Below are 22,002 nucleotides of genomic sequence, written 5' to 3'. Positions count from 1 at the left end.
ATAAAAGAGAAAAAGTACAACGTAGCAAAGAGGAGCGGGAAGCAAGAGGATTGGGTAATGTTTAAAGAGCAACGGAAGATAACTAAAAAGACAATACGGGGAGAAAATATGAGGTATGAAGGTAAGCTAGCCAAGAATATAAAGGAGAATAGTAAAAGCTTCTTTAGGTATGTGAAGTGGAAAAAATTAGTTAAGACCAAAGTTGGACCCTTGAAGACTGAAAAAGATGAATTTATTATGGGGAACAAGGAAATGGCAGATGAGTTGAACAGGTACTTTAGATCCGTCTTCACTAAGGAGGACACAAACAATCTTCCTGATATAGTAATGGCCAGAGGATCTGGGGTGAGGGAGGAACTGAAGGAAATCCACATTAGGCTTGAAATGGTGTTGGGTAGACTGATAGGATTAAAGGCTGATAAATACCCAGGGCCTGATGGTCTGCATCCCAGGGTACTTAAGGAAGTGGCTCTAGAAATCGTGGATGCATTGGTGATAATTTTCCAATGTTCTATAGATTCAGAAACAGTTCCTGTGGATTGGAGGGTAGCTAATGTTATCCCACTTTTTAAGATAGACGGGAGAGAGAAAACAGGGAAATATAGACCAGTTAGCCTCACATTGGTGGCGGGGAAGATGCTGGAGTCAATTATAAAAGATGAGATAGCCGCACATTTGGATAGCAGTAACAGGATCGGTCCGAGTCAGCATGGATTTACGAAGGGGAATTCATGCTTGACTAATCTTCTGGAATTTTTTGAGGATGTAACTAGGAAAATGGACAAGGGAGAGCCTGTGAATGTAGTGTACCTGGACTTTCAGAAAACATTTGATAAGGTCCCACAAAGGAGATTAGTGGGCAAAATTAGGGCACATGGTATTGGGGGTAGAGTGCTAACATGGATAGAAAATTGGTTGGCAGACAGGAAACAAAGAGTAGGGATTAACGGGTCCCGTTATGAGAATGCAGGGTGACTTGGACAGGGGGGAGTGGGCAGATGAAGTTTAATGTGGATAAATGTGAGGTTATCCACTTTGGTATCAAAAACAGGAAGGCAGATTACTATCTAAATGGTGTCAAGTTGGGAAAAGAGGAAGTACAATGGGATCTGGGGGTCCTTGTTGATCAGTCTATGAAAGTAAGCATGCAGGTACAGCAGGCAGTGAAGAAAGCGAGTGGCATGTTGGCCTTTATAACAAGAGTCGTCAAGTATAGGAGCAAAGAGGTCCTTCTGCAGTTGTACAGGGCCCTAGTGAGACCGCACCTGGAGTATTGTGTGCAGTTTTGGTCCCCTAATTTGAGGAAGGACATTCTTGCTATTGAGTTCAGCGTAGGTTTACAAGGTTAATTCCCGGGATGGCGGGACTTGTCATATGCTGAGAGAATGGAGCGGCTGGGCTTGTACACTCTGGAGTTTAGAAGGATGAGAGGGCATCTTATTGAAACATATAAGATTATTAAGGGTTTAGACGTGCTAGAGGCAGGAAACATGTTCCCGATGTTGGGGAGTCCAGAACCAGGGGCCACAGTTTAAGAATAAGGGGTAAGCCATTTAGAACGGAGACGAGGAAACACTTTTTCTCACAGAATTGTGAGTCTGTGGAATTCTCTGCCAGTTCTCTGGATACTTTCAAGAGAGAGCTAGACTGGGCTCTTAAAGATAGTGGAGTCAGGGGATATGGGGAGAAGGCAGGAACGGGGTACTGATTGGGGATGATCAGCCATGATCACATTGAATGGCGGTGCTGGATCGAAGGGCCGAATGGCCTACTCCTGCACCTATTGTCTATTGAAATAAATCAAGGTTTCAATAGAGTAGATTCAGAGAGCTTGTACCTACGGGGAAATGCAAAATTTGAGACCAACAATATAAGATTATCACCAGAGAAACAAACGGAGAGTTCAAATGAAAGGTTTTTACCCAAAGAATGAGGCAATGCTAGAGCAGCCTATGATCAGAAACATCTGAGGTCAATAGTATCAATGTATTTTTGGAAGAAAACTGAAAAAGAACACATACAAAATATAAAAAGTGTCATCCTTGTTAAAAGAACAAGTGGGAAGGTTGGCAAATTTGCTCTTCTGCTAGTTTGCTTTGAGCTGTAAATATCAGCTCAAGCCTGTGTACCATCACTCACTTCTTTCCACTAAATTCATACCTCATTTTTGGTTTCGGACTTCCCAAAGGCTTTGAAGGATCTGGAGTTGAGTTAACAACTGATGCATCTGCATTGTAAGTGATCCCAAATTCTTCTCCATGAGATACGTCAACTTCCAATACTAGTGCCTCTACATCAATGAGGAGCGGTTCTTCTGGTTCATCAAAATCTCTTCCATCTTCAACAGCCTCAGCAATGCAAACACCTTCGCCACCTCTAGTTTTGTCAGAAGCAACAGCTGCTGGTTCTGGCCATTGTTTGGTCTGCTTTTTTGAACTGCAAGAGCCTTTAAAAGAAAAAAAATAAAATGATTGTCCTGTTTTTACAATTTTAATAGGAGTTCAAAAAACCATTTCCATTTTCATCAACAACTCAGGCCACTGCTTTTGATGTGGCAGACACAACCAAGATATGGTAGATGCAAAAAGACACAGGACAAAGTATTCATCAATAGTCACTACAGATCACATCATCAGCACACAGCGTCAAGGACACTGATGTTAGCAGTGATGGCTTAAACTAATACCATGATGAACAATAGCATGATCTACGGAGAAGTGCCAACAGCTGAGAATGCTTTTGGATCTTTATCTTGAAGTGACATAAAAAAAAAACCATTTGTTCAGTGATCTATTGACCACTGTGTTTTAACATTCCCATCAAAATATCAATCTCTTTTTTGTACTTGTATAATCTTTCTGCTCAATTTAGATTCACTACGCAAAAGTCATTATATTTAATCTTCAATATACATTGATATGAAGTCGTATTATTTGACACTCAACAAGGTGACTAATAAAGTTTACAATGTTTATTTCTCGGCTTTATTTGAAATAATCTGCTGCTTTAGAATTCATCGCCATATCTGAAAAGTTTACACAGTTTAACCAACAAAGAGTTGAGACTCATGTAGCAGAGCATAAGAAATTCAAGCTGGCAAGAGAACAGGATCTTCAATTCCCTGCTCGTTTTCCTTATCAGACGTTAATCCAATCTGTGCGATTTTGAGGTCCTGAATTTAAGAAGTGGATGACACAGAACTTAAGAAATTCACTCAACAACCAAACACTGGGGCCACTGTTGTTTGATATATATAAATAATATGCAAATATATGTATATAAATTTATGCAGCATAGAAACCAGCCCGTCAGCCGAAAGCCAGTGCCGACCAGGATGCCCCATCTACACTAATCCCACCTGTCTGCATTTGGCTCATATCCCTCTAAACCTTTCCTATCCATGTATCTTTTCCAATGTCTTTTAAATGTTGTCACACTACCTGCCTCAGCTATCTCCTTTGACAGCTCATTCCATATACCTACTCCTCATTGTGTGGAAAAAGTTGCCCCTCAGGGTCCTATTAAATCTTTTCCCTCAAACTGATGTGCTCTGCGTATAAGACTATTCCGTGGAGCACAGGAGAATGAGGGGTGATCTTATAGAGGTGTATAAGATCATAAGGGGAATAGATAGGATGAATGCACAAACGTTCTAGCCCACCCAACCTCTCTCTATAGCTCAGGCCCTCAAGTCCTGGCAACATCCTTGCAAATCTTCTCTGCAATCTGCAGGGCCAGTTCATTGGCTATATTTAAGACGGAGTTAGATGTGGCCCTTGTGGCTAAGGGGATCAGGTGGTTATGGAGAGAAGGCAGGTATGGGATACTGAATTGGATGATCAGCCATGATCATATTGAATGGCGGTGCAGGCTCAAAGGGCCGAATGGCCTACTCCTGCACCTTGTTTCTATGTTTTCAGCTTGACAACATCCTTCCTACAGCTGGATGCCCAAAACTAAACACAATACTCCAAATGCTACCTCACCAACGCCTTGTAGAATTGTAACATAACAGGAACTTTTTCAAGTTGATTGGGGTAGGGTGTTTGTGAACAAAGGAACATCTGCAAATTGGGATGCTTTCAAAAGTGTGACAATGAGTTCAGAGCATGTATGATCGTCACACACTGCCGTTCCTCGTGGTCAAGATTCAAGAGATTCAAGAGAGTTTATTGTTATGTGTCCCTGATAGGACAATGAAATTCTTGCTTTGTTTCAGCACAGCAGAACACAGTAGGCATGACTACAGAACAGATCAGTATGTCCATATACCATTATATATATATATATACATGAATAAATAAACAGATAAAGTACAAATAAACAGATAATGGCCTATTAATGTTCAGAGTTTTGTCCGAGCCAAGTTTAATAGCCTGATGGCTGTGGGGAAGTTGGTATTCCTGAACCTAGTCGTTGCAGTCTTCAGGCTCCTGTACCATTTACCTGAAGGTAGCGGGGGGATGAATGTGTGGCCAGGATGGTGTGGGTCCTTGATGATACTGCCAGCCTTTTTGAGGCAGCGACTGCGATAGATCCCCTCGATGGAAGGGAGGTCAGAGCCGATGATGGACTGGGCAGTGTTTACTACTTTTTGTAGTCTTTTCCGCTCCAGGGCGCTCAAGTTACCGAACCAAGCCACGATGCAACCGGTCAGCATGCTCTCTACTGTGCACCTGTAGAAGTTGGAGAGAGTCCTCCTTGACAAACTGACTCTCCATAATCTTCTCAGGAAGTAGAGGCGCTGATGTGCTTTCTTAATAATTGCATCAGTGTTCTCGGACCAGGAAAGATCTTCTGAGATATGCATACCCAGGAATTTGAAGCTCTTGACCCTTTCAACCATCGACCCGTTGATATAAATGGGACTGTGGGTCCCCATCCTATTCCTTCCAAAGTCCAAAATCAGTTCCTTGGTTTTGCTGGTGTTGAGGGCCAGGTTATTGTGCTGGCACCATATGGACAGCCGGTCGATCTCTCTTCTATACTCTGACTCATCCCCATCAGTGATACGTCCCACAACAGTGGTGTCGTCAGCGAACATGATGATGGAGTTCGCACTATGACCGGCGACGCAGTCATGAGTATAGAGTGAGTACAGCAGGGGGCTGAGCACGCAGCCTTGACTTGCTTCCGTGCTGATTGTTATCGAGGCTGACACATTTCCACCAATACGAACAGACTGTGGTCTGTTAATGAGGAAGTCGAGGATCCAATTGCAGAGGGATGCGCAGAGACCCAGATCTGCGAGTTTGGTAACCAGCTTGGAGGGGATGATTGTATTAAATGCCGAGCTGTAATCAATGAATAACAGCCTGATACACGAGTTTTTGTTGTCCAAGTGGTCCAGAGCAGAGTGGAGGGTCAGCGAGATCGCATCCACCGTGGATCTGTTTGGCGGTAAGCGAACTGCAGTGGGTCCAGGTTTTTGTCGAGGTAGGAGTTGATTTGCCATGATCAACCTCTCAAAGCACCACAGACGTTAGTGCCACTGGTCGTTAGTCATTGAGGCACGTCACCTTGCTCTTCTTGGGCACCGGTATAATTGATGCCCTTTTAAAGCAGGTGGGAACCTCAGACCTCAGAAGTGAGAGGTTGAAAATGTCCGTAAAAACTCCAGCCAGTTGGTCCGTACAGGTTTTTAGAACACGACCGGGTATACCATCGGGTTCAGGCGCTTTTCGAGGGTTCATCCCTTGGAAGGATTTGCTGACGTTGGCCTCTGTGACTGTGACTGAAATACCATCACAGCGAATGGGGCCTCGGGAAGGCACATCAGTATTCTCCCTATCAAAGCGTGCGTAAAACTCATTGAGCTCATCAGGGAGTGATGTTTCGCCGACATTCGAGCTGCCTGATTTCGCCTTGTAGGGAATCACCCACTCTCTTCCTGTATCTAGACATGACTACCTCACTGTAACTGTCAACAAATCTCTCATTCTCCTGGATGATCCCGAGGTCATCCAGCTGCAGATCCAGTTCCCTGACGCAGACTTTAAGGAGCTCCAACTCCAAATAGGCAGCTTTACTACACTTTGCCTTTTTCATAGTTGCTTAATTTTGATCACTCAACCAATCTAGCTGCTGCCTTTTGGAAATCTCTCACTGCTGCTCCGACACTGAAATAGATTGACTTGAACATAAATGTAGGTGGGTTGGTTAAGAGGTTTGCATGACACCAAGATTGCTGAAGTTGCGAACTGTGAAGAAGGCTGATCTCAGCAGGATATAATCAGCTTTAGATTAGATTATATTAGATTCCTTTATTGTCATTCAGACCTTTCGACTGAACGAAATTATGTTGCCTGCAGTCAAACACAGAACCAATAAAAACAAAACATACAATAAACACAAATTAAACATCCACCACAGTGAGTTCACCAAGCACATCCTCACTGTGATGGAGGCAAAGTCTTAGTCTCCGTCTCTTCCCTCCTTGTTCTCCCTCTGCGCTGAGGCGATCCATCCAGGCCGGAGATGCCGCCCTCCAGTCCAGCGGACCTCCGTGGTGATGTCGCCGCCGCCGAAAGCCGGAACGCCGTCTCCGCTCCGAGACGGCCCGCCACAGCATCAGCTCAGGGCAGCCGCCCCAACCCCAGGCCGCCGCCCCAGCTCCGGGTCCCGCAGTCTCCGCTCCAGGCCACCGCCCCAGCTCCGGGTCCCGCAGTCTCCACTGTGGGCCGCTGCCCCAGCTCCAGGTCCCGCATTCTCCTCTCCGGTCCGCTGCCCCAGCTCCGAGTCCCGCAGTCTCCGCTCCGGGCCACAGACCCAGCTCCGGGCAGCCGCCCCAGCTCCGGGTCCCGCAGTCTCAGCTCCGAGCTCCGCTGCATCAGCTCCAGGCCGCCGCCGAAAGCCAGAACGCCGCACGAGCAAGTCGGGCCACCGCCGCCTCGGCCCCGAAGACGGCCAGGCTCCCATTGGTGAGTCCTGGCCGGCTCTGCCTCCGGAGCCTCGGGATCAGTCGCAGGCTGGAGGCCGCCAGGAGCCTCGGGGTCAGTCGCAGGCTGGAGGCCGCCAGCTCCGCCATTAGGCCTCAGCGCAGACGGAGGCAGAGAAGGGGGATACGACACGAAAAAGTCGCATTCCCCCGAAGGAAGAGACAGAGAACATGTTTCACCCCCCCACCCCCTAACACAACTCAACAAACTAAAACTTAACCAAAACAAGACTTGCAGGCGAGCGCAGCTGTTAACAGCGCCACCACTTCCAGCTATAGAAAAGGACAGAAAAATGGCACACTGCGTGTGAGGTGTTGCACTTTGGGAGTTCGAATGTAAGAGGAAAATATATAATTAACAGGAATATCCTTAACAGCTTTGATGTATAGAGGGATCTTGGGGTCCAAGTCAACTGCTCACTGAAAGTGGCAACATAAGTATATAAGATTGGGAAAGAGGGCATATGGTATGCTTGCCTCATCATCGGTTGGGGCTTTCTTCATCGAGCCAAAACCTGGAGGGTATAGCTTTAGGGTGAGAGCGGCCAAAGCATAGAGGAGATGCGCGGGGAAAGTTTTTTTTTTTACAGAGGGTGATGGGTGCCTGGGGTCGGCTGCCAAAACAGTGGTGGAGACAGATAAGAGAATGAGATTTTAGAAAGGCTGAACAGCCTGTTCCTATGCTTAACTGTTCTATGCCATTTGGTATTTTTTAAATTTTTTTTAAATCCCCTATGGTCTGATTTTCTAAGTTTCACAATGAAGTTATCAGTGCTCCCTGAATTTTGAATTACTAGCTAATTTTAAAAATAATTGTCAGACATATGCAAATTGCTTCTCTTACACAAATGCTATTTTCTAGTCATACTGTATGTGGTAAGATCTGCATATCAAAACTCTACTCATCAATCCTCAAAATGTAAAAATGTGCAGAGGTGAAATCACTATTAAAAAAAAGAAATGGTACAAACCACTATTTTCCCCTTTCTTGTCTGTGCAAGATTTTGATGATATATGAGATTGAGCATTTTCCAATAGTTGCAATTGTGCTCCTGCAGCAGACTCTTTCTGAATGGGAAAAATAATAATGCTTTAATAACATAAAAAAATATGACAAGAACTCTGTCCTTTAATTTCAGTCTTTGGCTCACATTCATCTGGAATTGAGGGGAGCAAAATTGGAACACTGACAAAAGACAGTCCTCAATGTAACTGTGCCAAACTGACTAGGAATGACAGACAACCTTTCACCTATACGATCTGTGCAAAAATCCAGCCAAAATTGATGGAATATCATTAAATTATAACGTGTCTGATTTTGGTTATGTTCTCAAGCAAAAAAAAAATGTTGGAAGAACTCAGCAGACCCAGCAGCATCTGTGGAGGGAAGTGGACAGATGCCATTTTGGGTTGGGACCCCTTGGTCAAATAGATGGAGCAGAGGTGAGAACGCTAGCTGAGGGGAAAGGTCAGGCAAGTACTGGCAACTCTACTTGATGGCACGGTGGTGTAGCAGTAGAGTTACTGCCATCGAGCGCCAGAGACCCAGGTTCCTGACTATGGGTGCTGTCTGTACGGAGTTTGTACGTTCTCCCTGTGACTCCCACAATCCAAAGACTTGCAGGTTTGTAGGTTATTTGGCTTCTGTAAATTGTACCCAGTGTGTAAAATAGAACTAGTTTGCGGGTGATAAGAAACATCACCTGTCGGCAGATAAGAAACATGGAAAATTAGAGGGTTCAGGGTTCCTATCTATGTTTTGATGAAATATGGTCATATGATGAGTAACAAGTCCTAGTATGCAATACAAGGTGCCTATGAAGAAGGCTGCAGCAGTTAATGCACCCTAAATCACAGCTTAGGTGCCTTAGCAACTTTCATCCAATCCTTAAACTAGGCTATGCTTAGCTCCAAAGCCTTGGGTGTCAAGATGCCTGGAACACATTCATTCTGATCATAGAAAAACAATCTCCATCGTCAAGAATCAAAAGTATAATTTTATACCATGGAAAAATGTCACTAATTTCCATGACCCAATAGGTTTCAATCAGGTGCTCCAGATTCTTCCCACATTTCAAATGTGTGGTTGTGGGATTAATTGGTCACTATAATGTGTATGTGAGTGTATGTGTACTATGTGTATGTGAGTGGCAAAATCTCGGGATAGTTGATAATGTGGGAAGAATATAATGAGGTTATTGTAAACTTAAAGTAAAAGGGTCAGCAAGCTGAACGGCCTGTTTCCCTGCAGTATCACTCTATGACTAATATAAAATTCCCACAAAAGACAAGGAAAAAGATTAAAGTAAAATATGTTACAAGATATAAATTAATAAAAAAAACAAAAACATTCAGCACCTTTTTACACTGGAGATCTTTTGGAACTTCATTCAATGGATCTTCCCCTTTTGAAAACGGAACATCAAAGTGGGATGTAGAATCAGTATTATTAACATTGTCTGGAAAAATAATTAAGAATTAATATCTATCTGGCGCTCCATGTGATAGTTTCCTTCAAGATGACATTTTCAAAGAATAGGCATTTTTCAACATTGGCGGCAGAGAACAATATCAAGATTTCTCAATATTAAAAATGCAATGCAGATTACAGATATTTTTATTCGCCTAGTTGTGACTTTAGGATTTCTTTATATTTGAGGGTTAGAACTGGGATTTGCTGTATGCCTTTACAGGCTAAATTGATATTCTGCAGGGCGATAAAATTTAACATCTGTCAAAAGCAATTCCTTCCTGCGGGAAGGAAAATATTTTTCAAAACCATTTTATATTTGTCCTTGAACTGCCATTTAAACCTGAAATTTGAACAAGAGTCGTCTTTTCTTTCTAAATTTCAAGATGAAACCTGGAGATCAATTGAAAGGTCAAGCCAAATTATTTAAGCTAACATCAAATTCTTTAAGCTAAAAATGGCTCACGATTCAATCGCTTTGACTTAGGTGGAAATAAATTATAGCCATCCAAAGCATTACATAAGTACACGGAAATGGAAAAGCACAAATGTGACAGATCTGTTCAAGAAGGGAGATAAACAAAAAGTAGGAATCAGTAGGCCTGTTAACATTTGTTGTTATTAAGATGCTGAAGTTAAAAACAAGGGAGGAGCTTAATGCAATTACTGAAAGTCAATGTGAAAAATTGTGTGAAAAATGATTTGATGATTTCTTAAAGGATGCAACCAGCAGAGTTGATAGAGGGAAATCTGAAGATGCAGAGAAATTTGATTTTCAGTACTTGAAAAGTTTCCATATGAAAGGATGGAGAGGATGTTTCTATTCGTGGGAGAGTCTAGGACTAGAGGTCATAGCTCAGAATTAAAGGGCGTTTCTTTAGGAAGATGAGGAGGAATTTCTTTAGTCAGAGGGTGGTGAGCCTGTGGAATTCTTTGCCACAGAAGGCTGTGGAGGCCAAGTCAATGGATATTTATAAGGCAGGGATAGATTCTTGATGAGGTGTCATGAGTTATGGGGAGAAGGCAGGGGAATGGAGTTAGGAGAGACAGATCAGCCATGATTGAATGGCGGAGTAGACTTAATGGGCTGAATGGCCTAATTCAGCCCCCAATTACTTATAACCTTATGAAAGGCTTGTGCACAGGACAAGAGCTCAGTGTATTGAAGGAAATTTGTTAACAAGGATTGGTAACTGGTTTATATTAGGAGAGTTTGACGCATGTAACCAGTGGAGTATTACAAGGATCAGTTATTTTCTAATTTAAAATGCATATTAAGGATGAGATTGGTGACTAATAGTAAGATATTCAAATTTGCTAATGACACAAGAAAAGGTGGTAAAACATGTCGTGATGGATATCTTAGGATATTTGAACCTTGCTACAGTTGTGATGGGTCGAGTGAGCAATGAAAGCAACGAGAATTTTTGCAAATGGACTAAGAAAAGTATGAAGTCAAGCACTTCAATAAAAAAATCTAAATGCAGAACATTATCTAAATGGAAATAGATTCCAAAGGATTTAGATGTCCTTCTACATGAAATTAGCATACAATTAGCATACAGATGCAGCAAGTTGTTTGAAGACAAATGACATATTGGTCCTTTTTGCCGAGGGGTTTGGAAATAGAATGCCGCTGGATACTGTTACAATTTTGTCTCCCTTATTTCATAAAGGATATACTAGCATTGGAGGATGTCCAGCAGAGATTTGGCAAATTATTTTTTGAATGAGAGATGTTTCATTCGTCTTCGAATTTAAAGCAAGAAGACATGTTTACAAGGTAAGTGGGCGGTCATTTAAAATTTAGGTGCACAAATTATAGAGTATGGTGAATGTCTAAAATTGCCTGAACCTGGCACACGGTGGATTTGGGGTCAGAGGCAGTTCAGCCATAATCAAATTTAATGGCAACACAGATTCGAGGTGCTAGGTGTTACTGCTGCTTGTTTTTTCTTGTGCTATGTTTAAAGCATAAATAAAAATACAAGAAATGCTCATTTGTGTGATGTAACATTGTATCTTCCATTATGACTACTTGGTTCAGTCAGTGCTGAACATTGAAAATTACTTAATAGGGCAGCAAGATGGAAAGTGGTTTGCAGGTCTAGAATTACCACAGAAGGCAACAAGTGGGGAACTCCAGAAAAATTCTGATTAAAGTCTTCAACCTTTTGAAACTATCAGGGTCTCCAAATGGATTGGCTATTCTAGTGAAACAAAATAGATTTCTAAAATATGTGGGGTGATAGGAGTCTGACAGAAATGTTCCACTTCGTCATAAATCAGCCTGAGGTTTTATCATCTCCTCCAGGAGACCGTGTGGACTTGTTGGGGAAAACTGATGAGCTGGCGTGCAAAAGGTTATATCGGCCCACCGAGTCCAAGCCAACCAACGATCCCCGCACATTATTCTGCACACACTGTGGAGAATTCATAATTTTACCAAGCCAATTAGCCTACAAACCTGTACGTCTTTGGAGCGTGAGAGAAAATCAGAAAAAAAGCCACACAGGTTATGTGGAGAACATACAAAAGATCAAACCCGGATCCCTGGCGTGTAAGGTAGCAACTCTACTGCTGTGTCACCATGAGCCAGGTGGGACTACTCATTCTTCTTCACTGTTTATTCAGGTATTGTTTCAGTGGTATATAGTTTGCATATAACTAATTTATTTGATATAATATTTATTTAACATATAACTAAATTATTTGAATTCAGTTTGCTTCAATTTTCAAGTCAAGGTCTAAATTTTCCAATTGTAATGAGTTTCCCATTTAAAATAGCCTACTCTTTGAGTTGGATTAGAAAAATGAATGCCTAAAACAATTTAGTTTTTGAAATTCACTTACATACATGTCCTCATATTAGAATGTCTTTGCAAGATTAACCACTGGCAGGATTAGCAGATTATTAGCCTGTGTAAAGAATATATAAAGGAGGCAAAAACAAGGAATTGCAAACAAAATGTGTAGGAAGGAACTGCAGATGCTAGTTTACACCAAAGACACAAAAAGCTGGAGTAACTCAGTGGGTCAGGCAGCATCTCTGGATAGGTGACATTTCGGGTCGGGGCCCTTCTTCGGACTGATTGCAGGAGTGGGGGTAAGAAAGCTCAAAGAGTGGAGGGGTTGGACATCGCGTGGCAGATCTTAGGTGAACATAGTCTGAAGATGGGTCTAGACCCGAAACATCACCCTTTCCTTCTCTCCAGAGATGCTGCCTGTCTCGCTGAGTTACTCCAGCTTTTTGTGTCTATCTTCGGTTTAAATCAGTATCTGCAGTTCCTTCGTACACACACAGTGACCTCCATAATGTTTGGGGCAAAGACCCATCATTTATTTATTTGTCTCTGTAGTCCACAATTTGAGATTTGCAATAGAAAAAATCACAATGGCTAAAGTGCATATTGTCAGATTTTAATAAAGGCCATTTTAATATATTTTGGTTTCATTATGTTGAAATTACAGCTGCGTTTATACATAGTCCTGTTTGGAACACATGGCTTCACAGGCGTTTGTATTTGCTCAGGTGTGTTTAATTGTCTCCTTAATGCAGGTGAAAGAGAGCTATCAGCACCTAGTCTTTCCATCACTTTTGTAAACTTTTATTGCTATTTATCAACACGAGGACCAAAGTTGTGCCAATGAAAGTCAAAGAAGCCATTATGAGACTGAGAAGCAAGAATAAAACTATAAGAGACATCAGCCAAACCTTAGGCTTTCCTAAATCAACTGTTTGGAACATCATTAAGAAGAGAGCACTGGTGAGCTTATGAATCGCAAAGGGACTGGCAGGCCAAGGAAGACCTCCACAGCTGATGACAGAAGAATTCTCTCTATAATAAAGAAAAATCCCCAAACACCTGTCCGACAAATAAGAAACACTCTTCAGGAGCCAGGTGTGGATTTGACAATGACCACTGTCCGCAGAAGACTTCATGAACAGAAATACAGAGACCACACTGCAAGATGCAAACCACTAGTTAGCTGCAAAAATAGGCTGGCCCGGTTGCAGTTTGCCAAGACGTACTTAAAAGAGCAAACACAGTTCTGGAAAAAGGTCTTGTGGACAGATGAGACGAAGATTAACCTTTATCAGAGTGATGGCAAGGACAAAGTATGGAGGAGAGAAGGAACTGCCCAAGATCTAAAGCATACCACCTCATCTGTGAAACACTGTGGTGGGGGTGTTATGGCCTGGGCATGTATGGCTGCTGAAGGTACTGGCTCACTTATCTTCATTGACGATACAACTGCTGACCGTAGCAGCGTAATGAATTCTGAAGTGTATAGACACATCTTATCTGCTCAAGTTCAAACAGATGCCTCAAATCATTGGCTGGCGGTTCATTCTACAGCAAGAATATGATCCCAAACATACTGCTAAAGCAACAAAGGAGTTTTTCAAAGCTAAAAAATGGTCAGTACTTGAGTGGCCAAGTTAATCACCCGATCTGAACCCAATTGAGCATGTCTTTTATATGCTGAAAAGAAAACTGTAGGGGACTAGCCCCTAAAACAAGCATAAGCTAAAGATAGCTGCAATACAGGCATGGCAGAGCATCATCACAGACGTCACCCAGCAACTTCATACAAAGGATATGAAAAATATTAAACATGACTACTTTCATTTACATGACAATGCTGTCCCAAACATTATGGTGCGCTGAACTGGGGGGGACTATATATAAACTCTGCTGTAATTTCTACATGATGAAACCAAAATGTATAAAAATGGCTTTTATTAAAATCTGACAATGTGCACTTTAACCACATGTGATTTTTTTCTATCATAAATTGTGGAGTAGAGGCAAATAAATAAATGATGGGTCTTTGTCTAAAACATTATGGAGGGCTCTGTAGTTGAAGCGAGAGGATTGACGAGGTATGAATTGTGTAGCTAGGGGAAGGAACATTGGTATAGGGGAGAGATGGTAGCTAGGGGAAAAATAAAATTGAGGTAGAGTTGTTTTGTCGAGGTTATCTACAGTTGGAGAATTCAAATGTTCATACCATTGCGTTGTAAGCTACCCAGGCAGAATATGAGCTGGTGCTCTTCCAGTTTGGTATGGCCTCACTTTGGCAATGGAAGTCCAGGACAAAGGTCGAGTTTGGGAATGGGAAGGGGAGTTAAAATGGTTAGCAACCAAGAGTTTGTGGTGGACCAAGCTCAAGCGATCGGCGACAGAGTTTGCAGAGTTTATGCTTGGTCTCACCGATGTACAGAAGACCACTTCATGAAGCAAATGGAATGGAGAAATATTTGACATTTCCTGAATATTCGTGCCATCACCGCCACATTTCAGCTGCACTGTATTTATCCGACTTGAACATAAATGCATTTTAGTCTGAATGATTGGACTTGCACTATGCTGTTTAATACATTAAAGCACCCTAAAAATATCAAGCACTTTATTGATAAATCTATCAGTACAGTGATGCATTTGTGAATTGTTAATATGTACAAGTGACCAGGTTTTAGCTCACAGAAGCCCCCAAACATTTCCTGAACACAAAAATAGGCTATTATGACACATTCCTCTATTTATTGCATGGAAAAGCGAAGTGTACAGTAACAATGCTCTTCACCCTCTCCTGCTTACTTTGCTTTTATAGGAAGTCCAAAATTCAAAAGCAGATAATAGGGGCCATTTCATGTGTATTTAGAAGCATAAAATAATGGGTTCACGGAATAACCACAAAAAAATCTTTGCCATTTCTCTTTTATATTAGATGGAACAGAGAACAGTACAGCACAGGAATGGGCATGCCATACTTAACTACCCTATTTACGTGCTGCCACCTTCAATGAGCTGTGATCTTGGATTCCAAGATTCCTCTGCACATCAATGCTGTTTAGGGTCTTGCTATTGAATTCAGCTCATGCATCAAACGTTAGACGAGCATTATGCCAGCACACTGCTTGCGCCTTCCTTGATCACTGCTGAAAACTTCCCAAATAACTACCACTCAATTTTCTTTCCTGATTTCCATCAGATGCGGCAGAAATCACAATGTGTTGATAAAAATAATTGTTGTTCAACTGTTCAGCGACACCATTCATATAGCTTTAACATTTTGTAATTAAATTGAGTACTTAAATTCACCTAATCCAGCCAAGAAGTGGTTTACAATTGTTGATGCATTTGCATTTTTCTGTAAGATTACATTCATCGGTTTTCCTGTCAGTCTAGAATGATTAAAAGAAATTAAAATGAGAAATTAATCTGACATAGCTATCAAATCCAGATAACTTATCTTAGTACATTTTGTGATACCTGAAGAGTCAGTTTGAAAATCGTGAACATTTATGGGCTTAAAGGTGCCTAAACATAGAGTATTAATTGTCACTTTATAAATCAATTACCAAAATTGGCAAATTAAATACATTACAGCTTGTAACATTTCATTGTTGTAAATTGACTATTTAAACAACATGTATAATCTACACTCATAAAATAATTTCAAATAATTTAATGCAATAAAATAGTTTTATCCAGACAGCTATTTCTGACCAAGAAACACAATGCTCTGTGGAGGTAAAAGATGCATATCCACATTTCAGGTTGGAATCCTGCATCGGGATTTTTATAATAATAATACATTTTATTTATGGGCGCCTTTCAAGAGTCTCAAGGACACCTTACAAACATTTAGCAGGTAGAGGAAAAACATGTAAGGGGAATGAAATAAATAGTAGAGACATGACTAGTACACAAAGTAAAGACAGAATTCAATTCAAAACACAATATGAGGCAATTAATGCACAGATGAAAAGGGAGGGGGACGTGGGGCTAAGGATAGGCAGAGGTGAAGAGATGGGTCTTGAGGCGGGACTGGAAGATGGTGAGGGACACGGAATTGCGGATCAGTTGGGGGAGGGAGTTCCAGAGCCTGGGAGCTGCCCTGGAGAAGGCTCTGTCCCCAAAACTGCGGAGGTTGGACTTGTGGATGGAGAGGAGACCGGCTGATGTGGATCTGAGGGACCGTGAGGGTTGGTAGGGGGAGAGGAGGTCAGTGAGATATGGGGGGGCCAGATGGTGGAGGGCTTTGTAGGTGAGGACCAGGATTTTGTAGGTGATCCGGTGGGAGATGGGAAGCCAGTGAAGTTGTTTGAGGACTGAGTGATGTGATGCCAGGATTCGGTGTGGGTGATGAGTCAGGCGGCTGCGTTCTGGACCAGTTGCAGTCGGTTGATGTAGGTGGAGCTGATGCCAAGGAGAAGTTAGTTGCAATAGTCCAGTCGGGAGGAGATGAAGGCATGGATGAGTCTTTCAGCAGCGGGAGGTGTAAGAGAGGGTCTGAGTTTGGCGATGTTGCGGAGATGAAAGAAGGAGGTTTTAATGGCATGGCGGATGCGAGGCTCAAGGGAGAGGGTGGAATCAAAGATCACGCCAAGGTTGCAGGCCTGGGGAGATGGGGAGACAGTGGTGCCGTCAATGATGAGAGTGGGGTTATTGATTTTGCTGAGTGTGGCTTTGGAGCCTATGAGGAGGAATTCTGTCTTATCGCTGTTGAGTTTGAGGTAGTTATGTTGCATCCAGATTATGTTGTTTATAGCTGACAGACAGGAGTTGATATGGTAGGGGGGGGGGTTTGTGGGGGGATTTGGTGCCGAGGTAGATCTGGGTGTCATCGGCGTACAGTGGAAGTCCAGGTTGAAGTGGCAGAGTATCTGACCAAGGGGGAGGATGCAGATGATGAAGAGGAGGGGGCCGAGTACGGAGCCTTGGGGAATGCCTTGAGTGACTGTGGCTGTAGCAGAGGTGTGGTTGTGGAGAGAGATGAAGTGGATTCTGTTGGAAAGGTAGGAACAGCGCCAGCTGAGTGCAGAGCCTTCAATGCCAAGGTCTTTGAGTCTGGTGAGCAGGATGTTATGGTTCACTGTATCGAAGGCTGCGCTCAGGTCGAGGAGGATGAGGATGTTGAGGGAACCAGTGTCAGCAGAGGTGAGGAGGTCGTTGAGGACTTTGAGGAGAGCAGTTTCTGTGCTTTGGAGGGGGCGAAAGCCAGATTGGAGGGGTTTAAGTAGGTTATACGCAAGGAGGTGGGAATGAAGTTGCGACGCAACGATACGCTCCAGGGTTTTTGAAAGAAAGGGGAGGTTTGAGATTGGGCGGTAGTTAATTAGAGAGGAGGGATCAAGACCAGGTTTCTTTAAGATTGGTGTGACAGCAGCAGTTTTGAAAGCGGAGGGGACAATTCCTTGGGACAATGAGGAGTTGAAGAGATTAGTGAGGTAGGGGCAGAGACCGGGGAGGCAGGACTTCAGCAGGGGAGTGGGGAGAGGGTCGAGGGAGCAGGTAGTGGGTTTGGATGAGCTGATTAGTTTGGAGATTTCAGTAGGGGTGACCAGGTCAAACTGGGAGAGGAAGCAGTGTGGAGGAGGGGTTAGGAGGTCAGTGTAGATGTTGAAAGGAGGGGCCTTGGTAGGTGGTGGAGTAAATGCTGGGGAGTCGGGTACAGGGGATAAAGATTGATAGATGGTGCTGATTTTATCAGCGAAAAAGTGGAGGAATGAGTTGCAGAGATCCGGAGTAGAGGTAGGGAGAGTGTTGGCTCGAGGCTTGACGAGGTTGCCCACTGTGGAGAAGAGGGTTCTGTGGTTTAGGCAGGGGTCGGTGAATATGGAGGAGAGGTAGGCAGATTTTGCAGCAATGAGGGCATCTTGGTAGTCAGTTAGGTGGAGTTTGTAAGCTTCAAGGTGGACTGTGAGAGATGATCATCAAAGGGGGCAATGGGAGTATAGAGATACAATAAACAACTTTGTGGAATGGAGTGCACACAATAACCTCCATCTCAACACCACAAAAACGAAGGAGATAGTTGTGGATTTCAGGAGGGGGAGGAGGAGGACTCAACCAACACCAAATCACCATCAGGGGCACTGAGGTGGAGGTGATCGCCTACCACAGGTACCTTGGTGTGCAGCTTGACAGTGAGCTGGACTGGAAGAGTCATATGGAGGCGGTGTACAGGAAGGGACAAAGTCAACTGTATTTCTTAAGGAGGCTAAGGTCATTCAACATCTGCCAACCCCTACTGTGCAGTGTCTACCATTCAGTGCTGTGGCCTGTTGGGGAGAAGGCGCCCGCATAGCGGACAAAAACAGACTGGACAAGCTGATCAGGAAGACCGGCTCAGTGGTCGGGGCTGAGCAACTAACGGTCCAGCAGGTGGCAGAGGCCAGAACTCTGAACAAACTGGGTTCAATAATGACCAACCCCACTCACCCACTCCACGCCCTGAAGGTGATCAACAGCAGCATCTTCAGTCAGAGACTGATTGCACCAATGTGCAAAACTGAGAGATATAGGAAGTCTTGTACACCAGCTGCTATAAGGTTTTATAATGCACAAAAATAATTTTGCATTTTTTTAGTATTCATTCATTGCATTTTAACTTATTAAGTATGGAAGCTATCTGAGGAAATGTGTGGTGTTATGTGTGTCTTGAAGCTGTTGTGGCACTGTAATTTCCTGTAAAGGATTATTAAAGGATCTAATCTAATCTAATCTAATGATTTATTTGTGAGTCGTTCAAGTCGGCGACCAGTCTGTTTCAGTTTACGAAGTGCAGGTGTGTACCAGGGTGAAGATGTGTGAAAGTTACAGTTCTTGTTTTGAGGAGAGCCATAGTGTTAAGGGAGGTAGACAAGGTGGAGTTGAGATGGTTTGTGAGATCATCAGGTGAGATATGGGTTGAGTCCAGGGGGAGAGTGGTGGAGAGCAGGTCAGAGAGATGGTGGGGATCAATGGATTTTAGATTACGGAAGGTGATTTCTTGGAGGAAGCGGGGGCGAGGTGTCGGAGAAGGGATGGTGAACCGTATAAGCTTATGATCAAAGAGGGGGAAGAGGCATGGATGGAGATCGAGTACCGGTTGATTTGTGGAGCAGACCAGGTCAAGGATGTGACCTTTGTCATGGGTGGGAAAGGTGACGTGCTGAGTGAGAGAGAAGTTGTCAAGTAAAAAGGCGAATTCAGATGCGAGCTTGCAGGTGGGGGAGTCCATGTGAATATTTAAGTCACCAAGTAGCAGCAGACGTGGGGAGAGGGATGAGGCAAGTGTGAGGAGTTCAGTGAAGTCAGATAGGAAGGAGGGGTTTGGTGTAGGTGGCCGGTAAATGAGGATGACTGTCATGGAGGAAAGGGCTTTGAAGGCGAGGAATTCAAATGATGCTACTGGGGGAGGGTGAGTTCAGTGATCCGAAAGTTCTGGTTGAAAATATCAGAGAGACCACCTCCATGGTGGGAAGGGCGGGGTTTGGAGATGCAATTAAATCCAGGTGGGGGTGCCTGATTGAGGGAGAAGAAGACATTGGGTTGTTGCCAGGTCTCAGTGAGCAGAAGGAAGTCCAGAGTGTTGTCAAGGATCAGTTCATGGAGGGCAAGGGCTTTTTTGTTGAGCGACCTGGTGTTGAGGAGGGCAAAGTTGGCATTATGAGAGGGTGGAGGGATGGGGGCAGGCTGGAGAGATCTGAGGTTGTCCCAGTTGACTGTGCGTGCGGTCAGCTGGGATGGGGGGTGACGCGGTTGAGGGGGGGTAGAGCGTGGTAGTGAGCAGATGGATGGAATGGAATGTCCGTGGTTGAAGTAAACAAGCTTGCGTCGAGAGCCTCTGTGGATGAAACGGGGTTGACGTAGAAGTCTAAGATGATAATGACGGATGCAGGATGGGATGTGGTTGTTGAAGAAACCAGTCATTTGTAGAGTTGAATATTTGAGCATGATGAGGAGCCCAAGCAGCAGAGAGGTTGTCTCTGATGGTGAGGGTGCAGAGAGGTGTCCAGCGGTGCAGGTGCAGGTGGAGAGAGTATCCAGCGGTGAGGGAGCAGAGAGGTTGTCCAGCAGAGCGGGTGCAGCGAGGTCTCGAGCAGTGAGGGAGCAAAGAGGTTGTCCAGCAGTGCAGATGCAGCGAGGTGTCCAGCATTGAGGGAGCAGATAGGTTGTCCAGCAGAGCAGGCGTAGAGGTAGTCCAGCGACGAGGGTGCAGAGAGTAACCAGCAGTGCAGGTGCAGAGATGTTGTCCAGCCGTGCAGGTGTAGAGAGGTCATCCAGCGGTGCGGGTGCAGAGATGTTGTCCAGCCGTGCAGGTGTAGAGAGGTTGTCCAGCGGTGCGGGTGCAGAGAGGATCCAGCGTCACTGGTGCAGGGAGGTGTCCAGCGTCGATGGTGCACAGGCACAGGAGGTGTCCAGCGTCGATGGTGCACAGGCACAGGAGGTGTCCAGCGTCGATGGTGCATAGGCACAGGTACAGGCAGGTAACAGACAGGCAGGTAGGTAACAGGTAACAGGCAGGTAACAGACAGGGGGGGGGGGGGGGACGGGGGGCGGAGAACAGTCAACGCCAGCGTCCTCTCCGGGCAGCGTGCAGGGTTCTAGCGGCTAGCAGCTAGCAATATAGGCCGCAGGGCGACGATCGTTCCATGGCCGAAAACGGCCAAAAAAACACCACAGACCACCGCAACCGGAGCGACCCTCCAGTGGTCCCTCGTCAGGTGATAGGTCCAACATGCATCATAAATGAAGAAATATCTCCCCATAGCGCTGCCTGATTTCATGTTTCTTGTGCAAGAGAGTATTTTCCATCAAAATTGCTCAGAGCACAAAGTTTTTCCACTGTAACTCCTTTGATAACAAATACATTTCAAACTTATTAGCACTGAATCCCATTCTTATGGAGAACTTGAAAGAACAACGCATTTTAAAGCATTTGCATCTGAATCACTATGAAACAACAGCTTGGGTCCCTAATACCGTACACTTCAGAATGGAACTGAATATATACGAGAAAATAAAATATTTTTGAAAGGTTTAAGGAAAGAACAAAGGAGTAGGACAAAATAAATAATACTTTCAATGAACTGCTTGAGGCAAAAACAGGCTAAATAACTTATTTCCACACATTAAGACTATTTAAAAAATAAAATAAAATTCACATTTCATTAAATAAGATATTGACCAGAGGAAAATGAAAAAAATTGAAGTGCATTCATTAATAATTCAGAGTGCCAACTACTCAAATTACTGAACATATACTGAGCACTCAGACACTCTAGCATAACTCATCTACAACTCTTCCTTTGAATAAAAATCTGTATACAACTTTTTTCCTTCACATCTTATGGCTGTAAAGGGCCTGTCCCACTTGGGAAGCATTTACGAGACAGGCCGGTAGTGACTGACACCCGACAGTCGCGCAAAAATCGTCTAGCAGTACAACAGTCGCGCGCCAAATGCTCTTGAGGGTCCTGCTTCTTTTGGGGGCCATTTGCGATGTTGTTCGTACTTAGTCCGATCTCCGCGGCAAGGATTTTCCGAGTGAAAAATGTTCAAAACTACGCTTTATACCCGGGTGGTTACATGGTGCTGCGCTCAATTGACGCGCCGACGGCGTACAGGCGGCGCATGGTTACGGACGTTAACGTATGGTGACGCATAATAAATTAGCATAGGCAATGTTCGTGCGTCACCATGCCTAATCATGCATCACTACGCGCTACACGTACGGCGTCAGTACGTCTGCGTGCACAAGGGATACATCACGCAGGTGGCGAGCGAGGATTTTGAGCATTGCAAAATCCTGGGGC

At 44.0% G+C, this 22,002-nt stretch overlaps 1 protein-coding gene across 9 annotated transcripts in view; it reads right to left on the bottom strand.

Moving 5' to 3' along the window:
• Positions 1-22,002, bottom strand: part of LOC129695354 (uncharacterized) — a 49,901-nt gene that overhangs the window by 23,467 nt on the left and 4,432 nt on the right. For 7 of the 9 annotated variants that reach the window (XM_055632222.1, XM_055632226.1, XM_055632220.1 and 4 more), the window contains exons 3-6: positions 15,518-15,600; positions 9,296-9,396; positions 7,909-8,005; positions 2,161-2,446 (exon numbers count right to left, since the gene is read on the bottom strand). In XM_055632222.1, coding sequence (XP_055488197.1) covers positions 2,161-2,446; positions 7,909-8,005; positions 9,296-9,396; positions 15,518-15,600 — 567 coding nt within the window. The remainder of the gene's footprint in view (positions 1-2,160; positions 2,447-7,908; positions 8,006-9,295; positions 9,397-15,517; positions 15,601-22,002) is intronic. The other 2 variants (XM_055632228.1, XM_055632229.1) reach the window with 2 other exon arrangements.

Source organism: Leucoraja erinacea, chromosome 3 (assembly GCF_028641065.1).
Source record: "Leucoraja erinacea ecotype New England chromosome 3, Leri_hhj_1, whole genome shotgun sequence".
NCBI classification, from domain to species: Eukaryota; Metazoa; Chordata; class Chondrichthyes; order Rajiformes; family Rajidae; genus Leucoraja; species Leucoraja erinaceus.
Note: the sequence above shows the minus strand (reverse complement) of the source record. Positions and strands in the feature narration are given on the sequence as shown.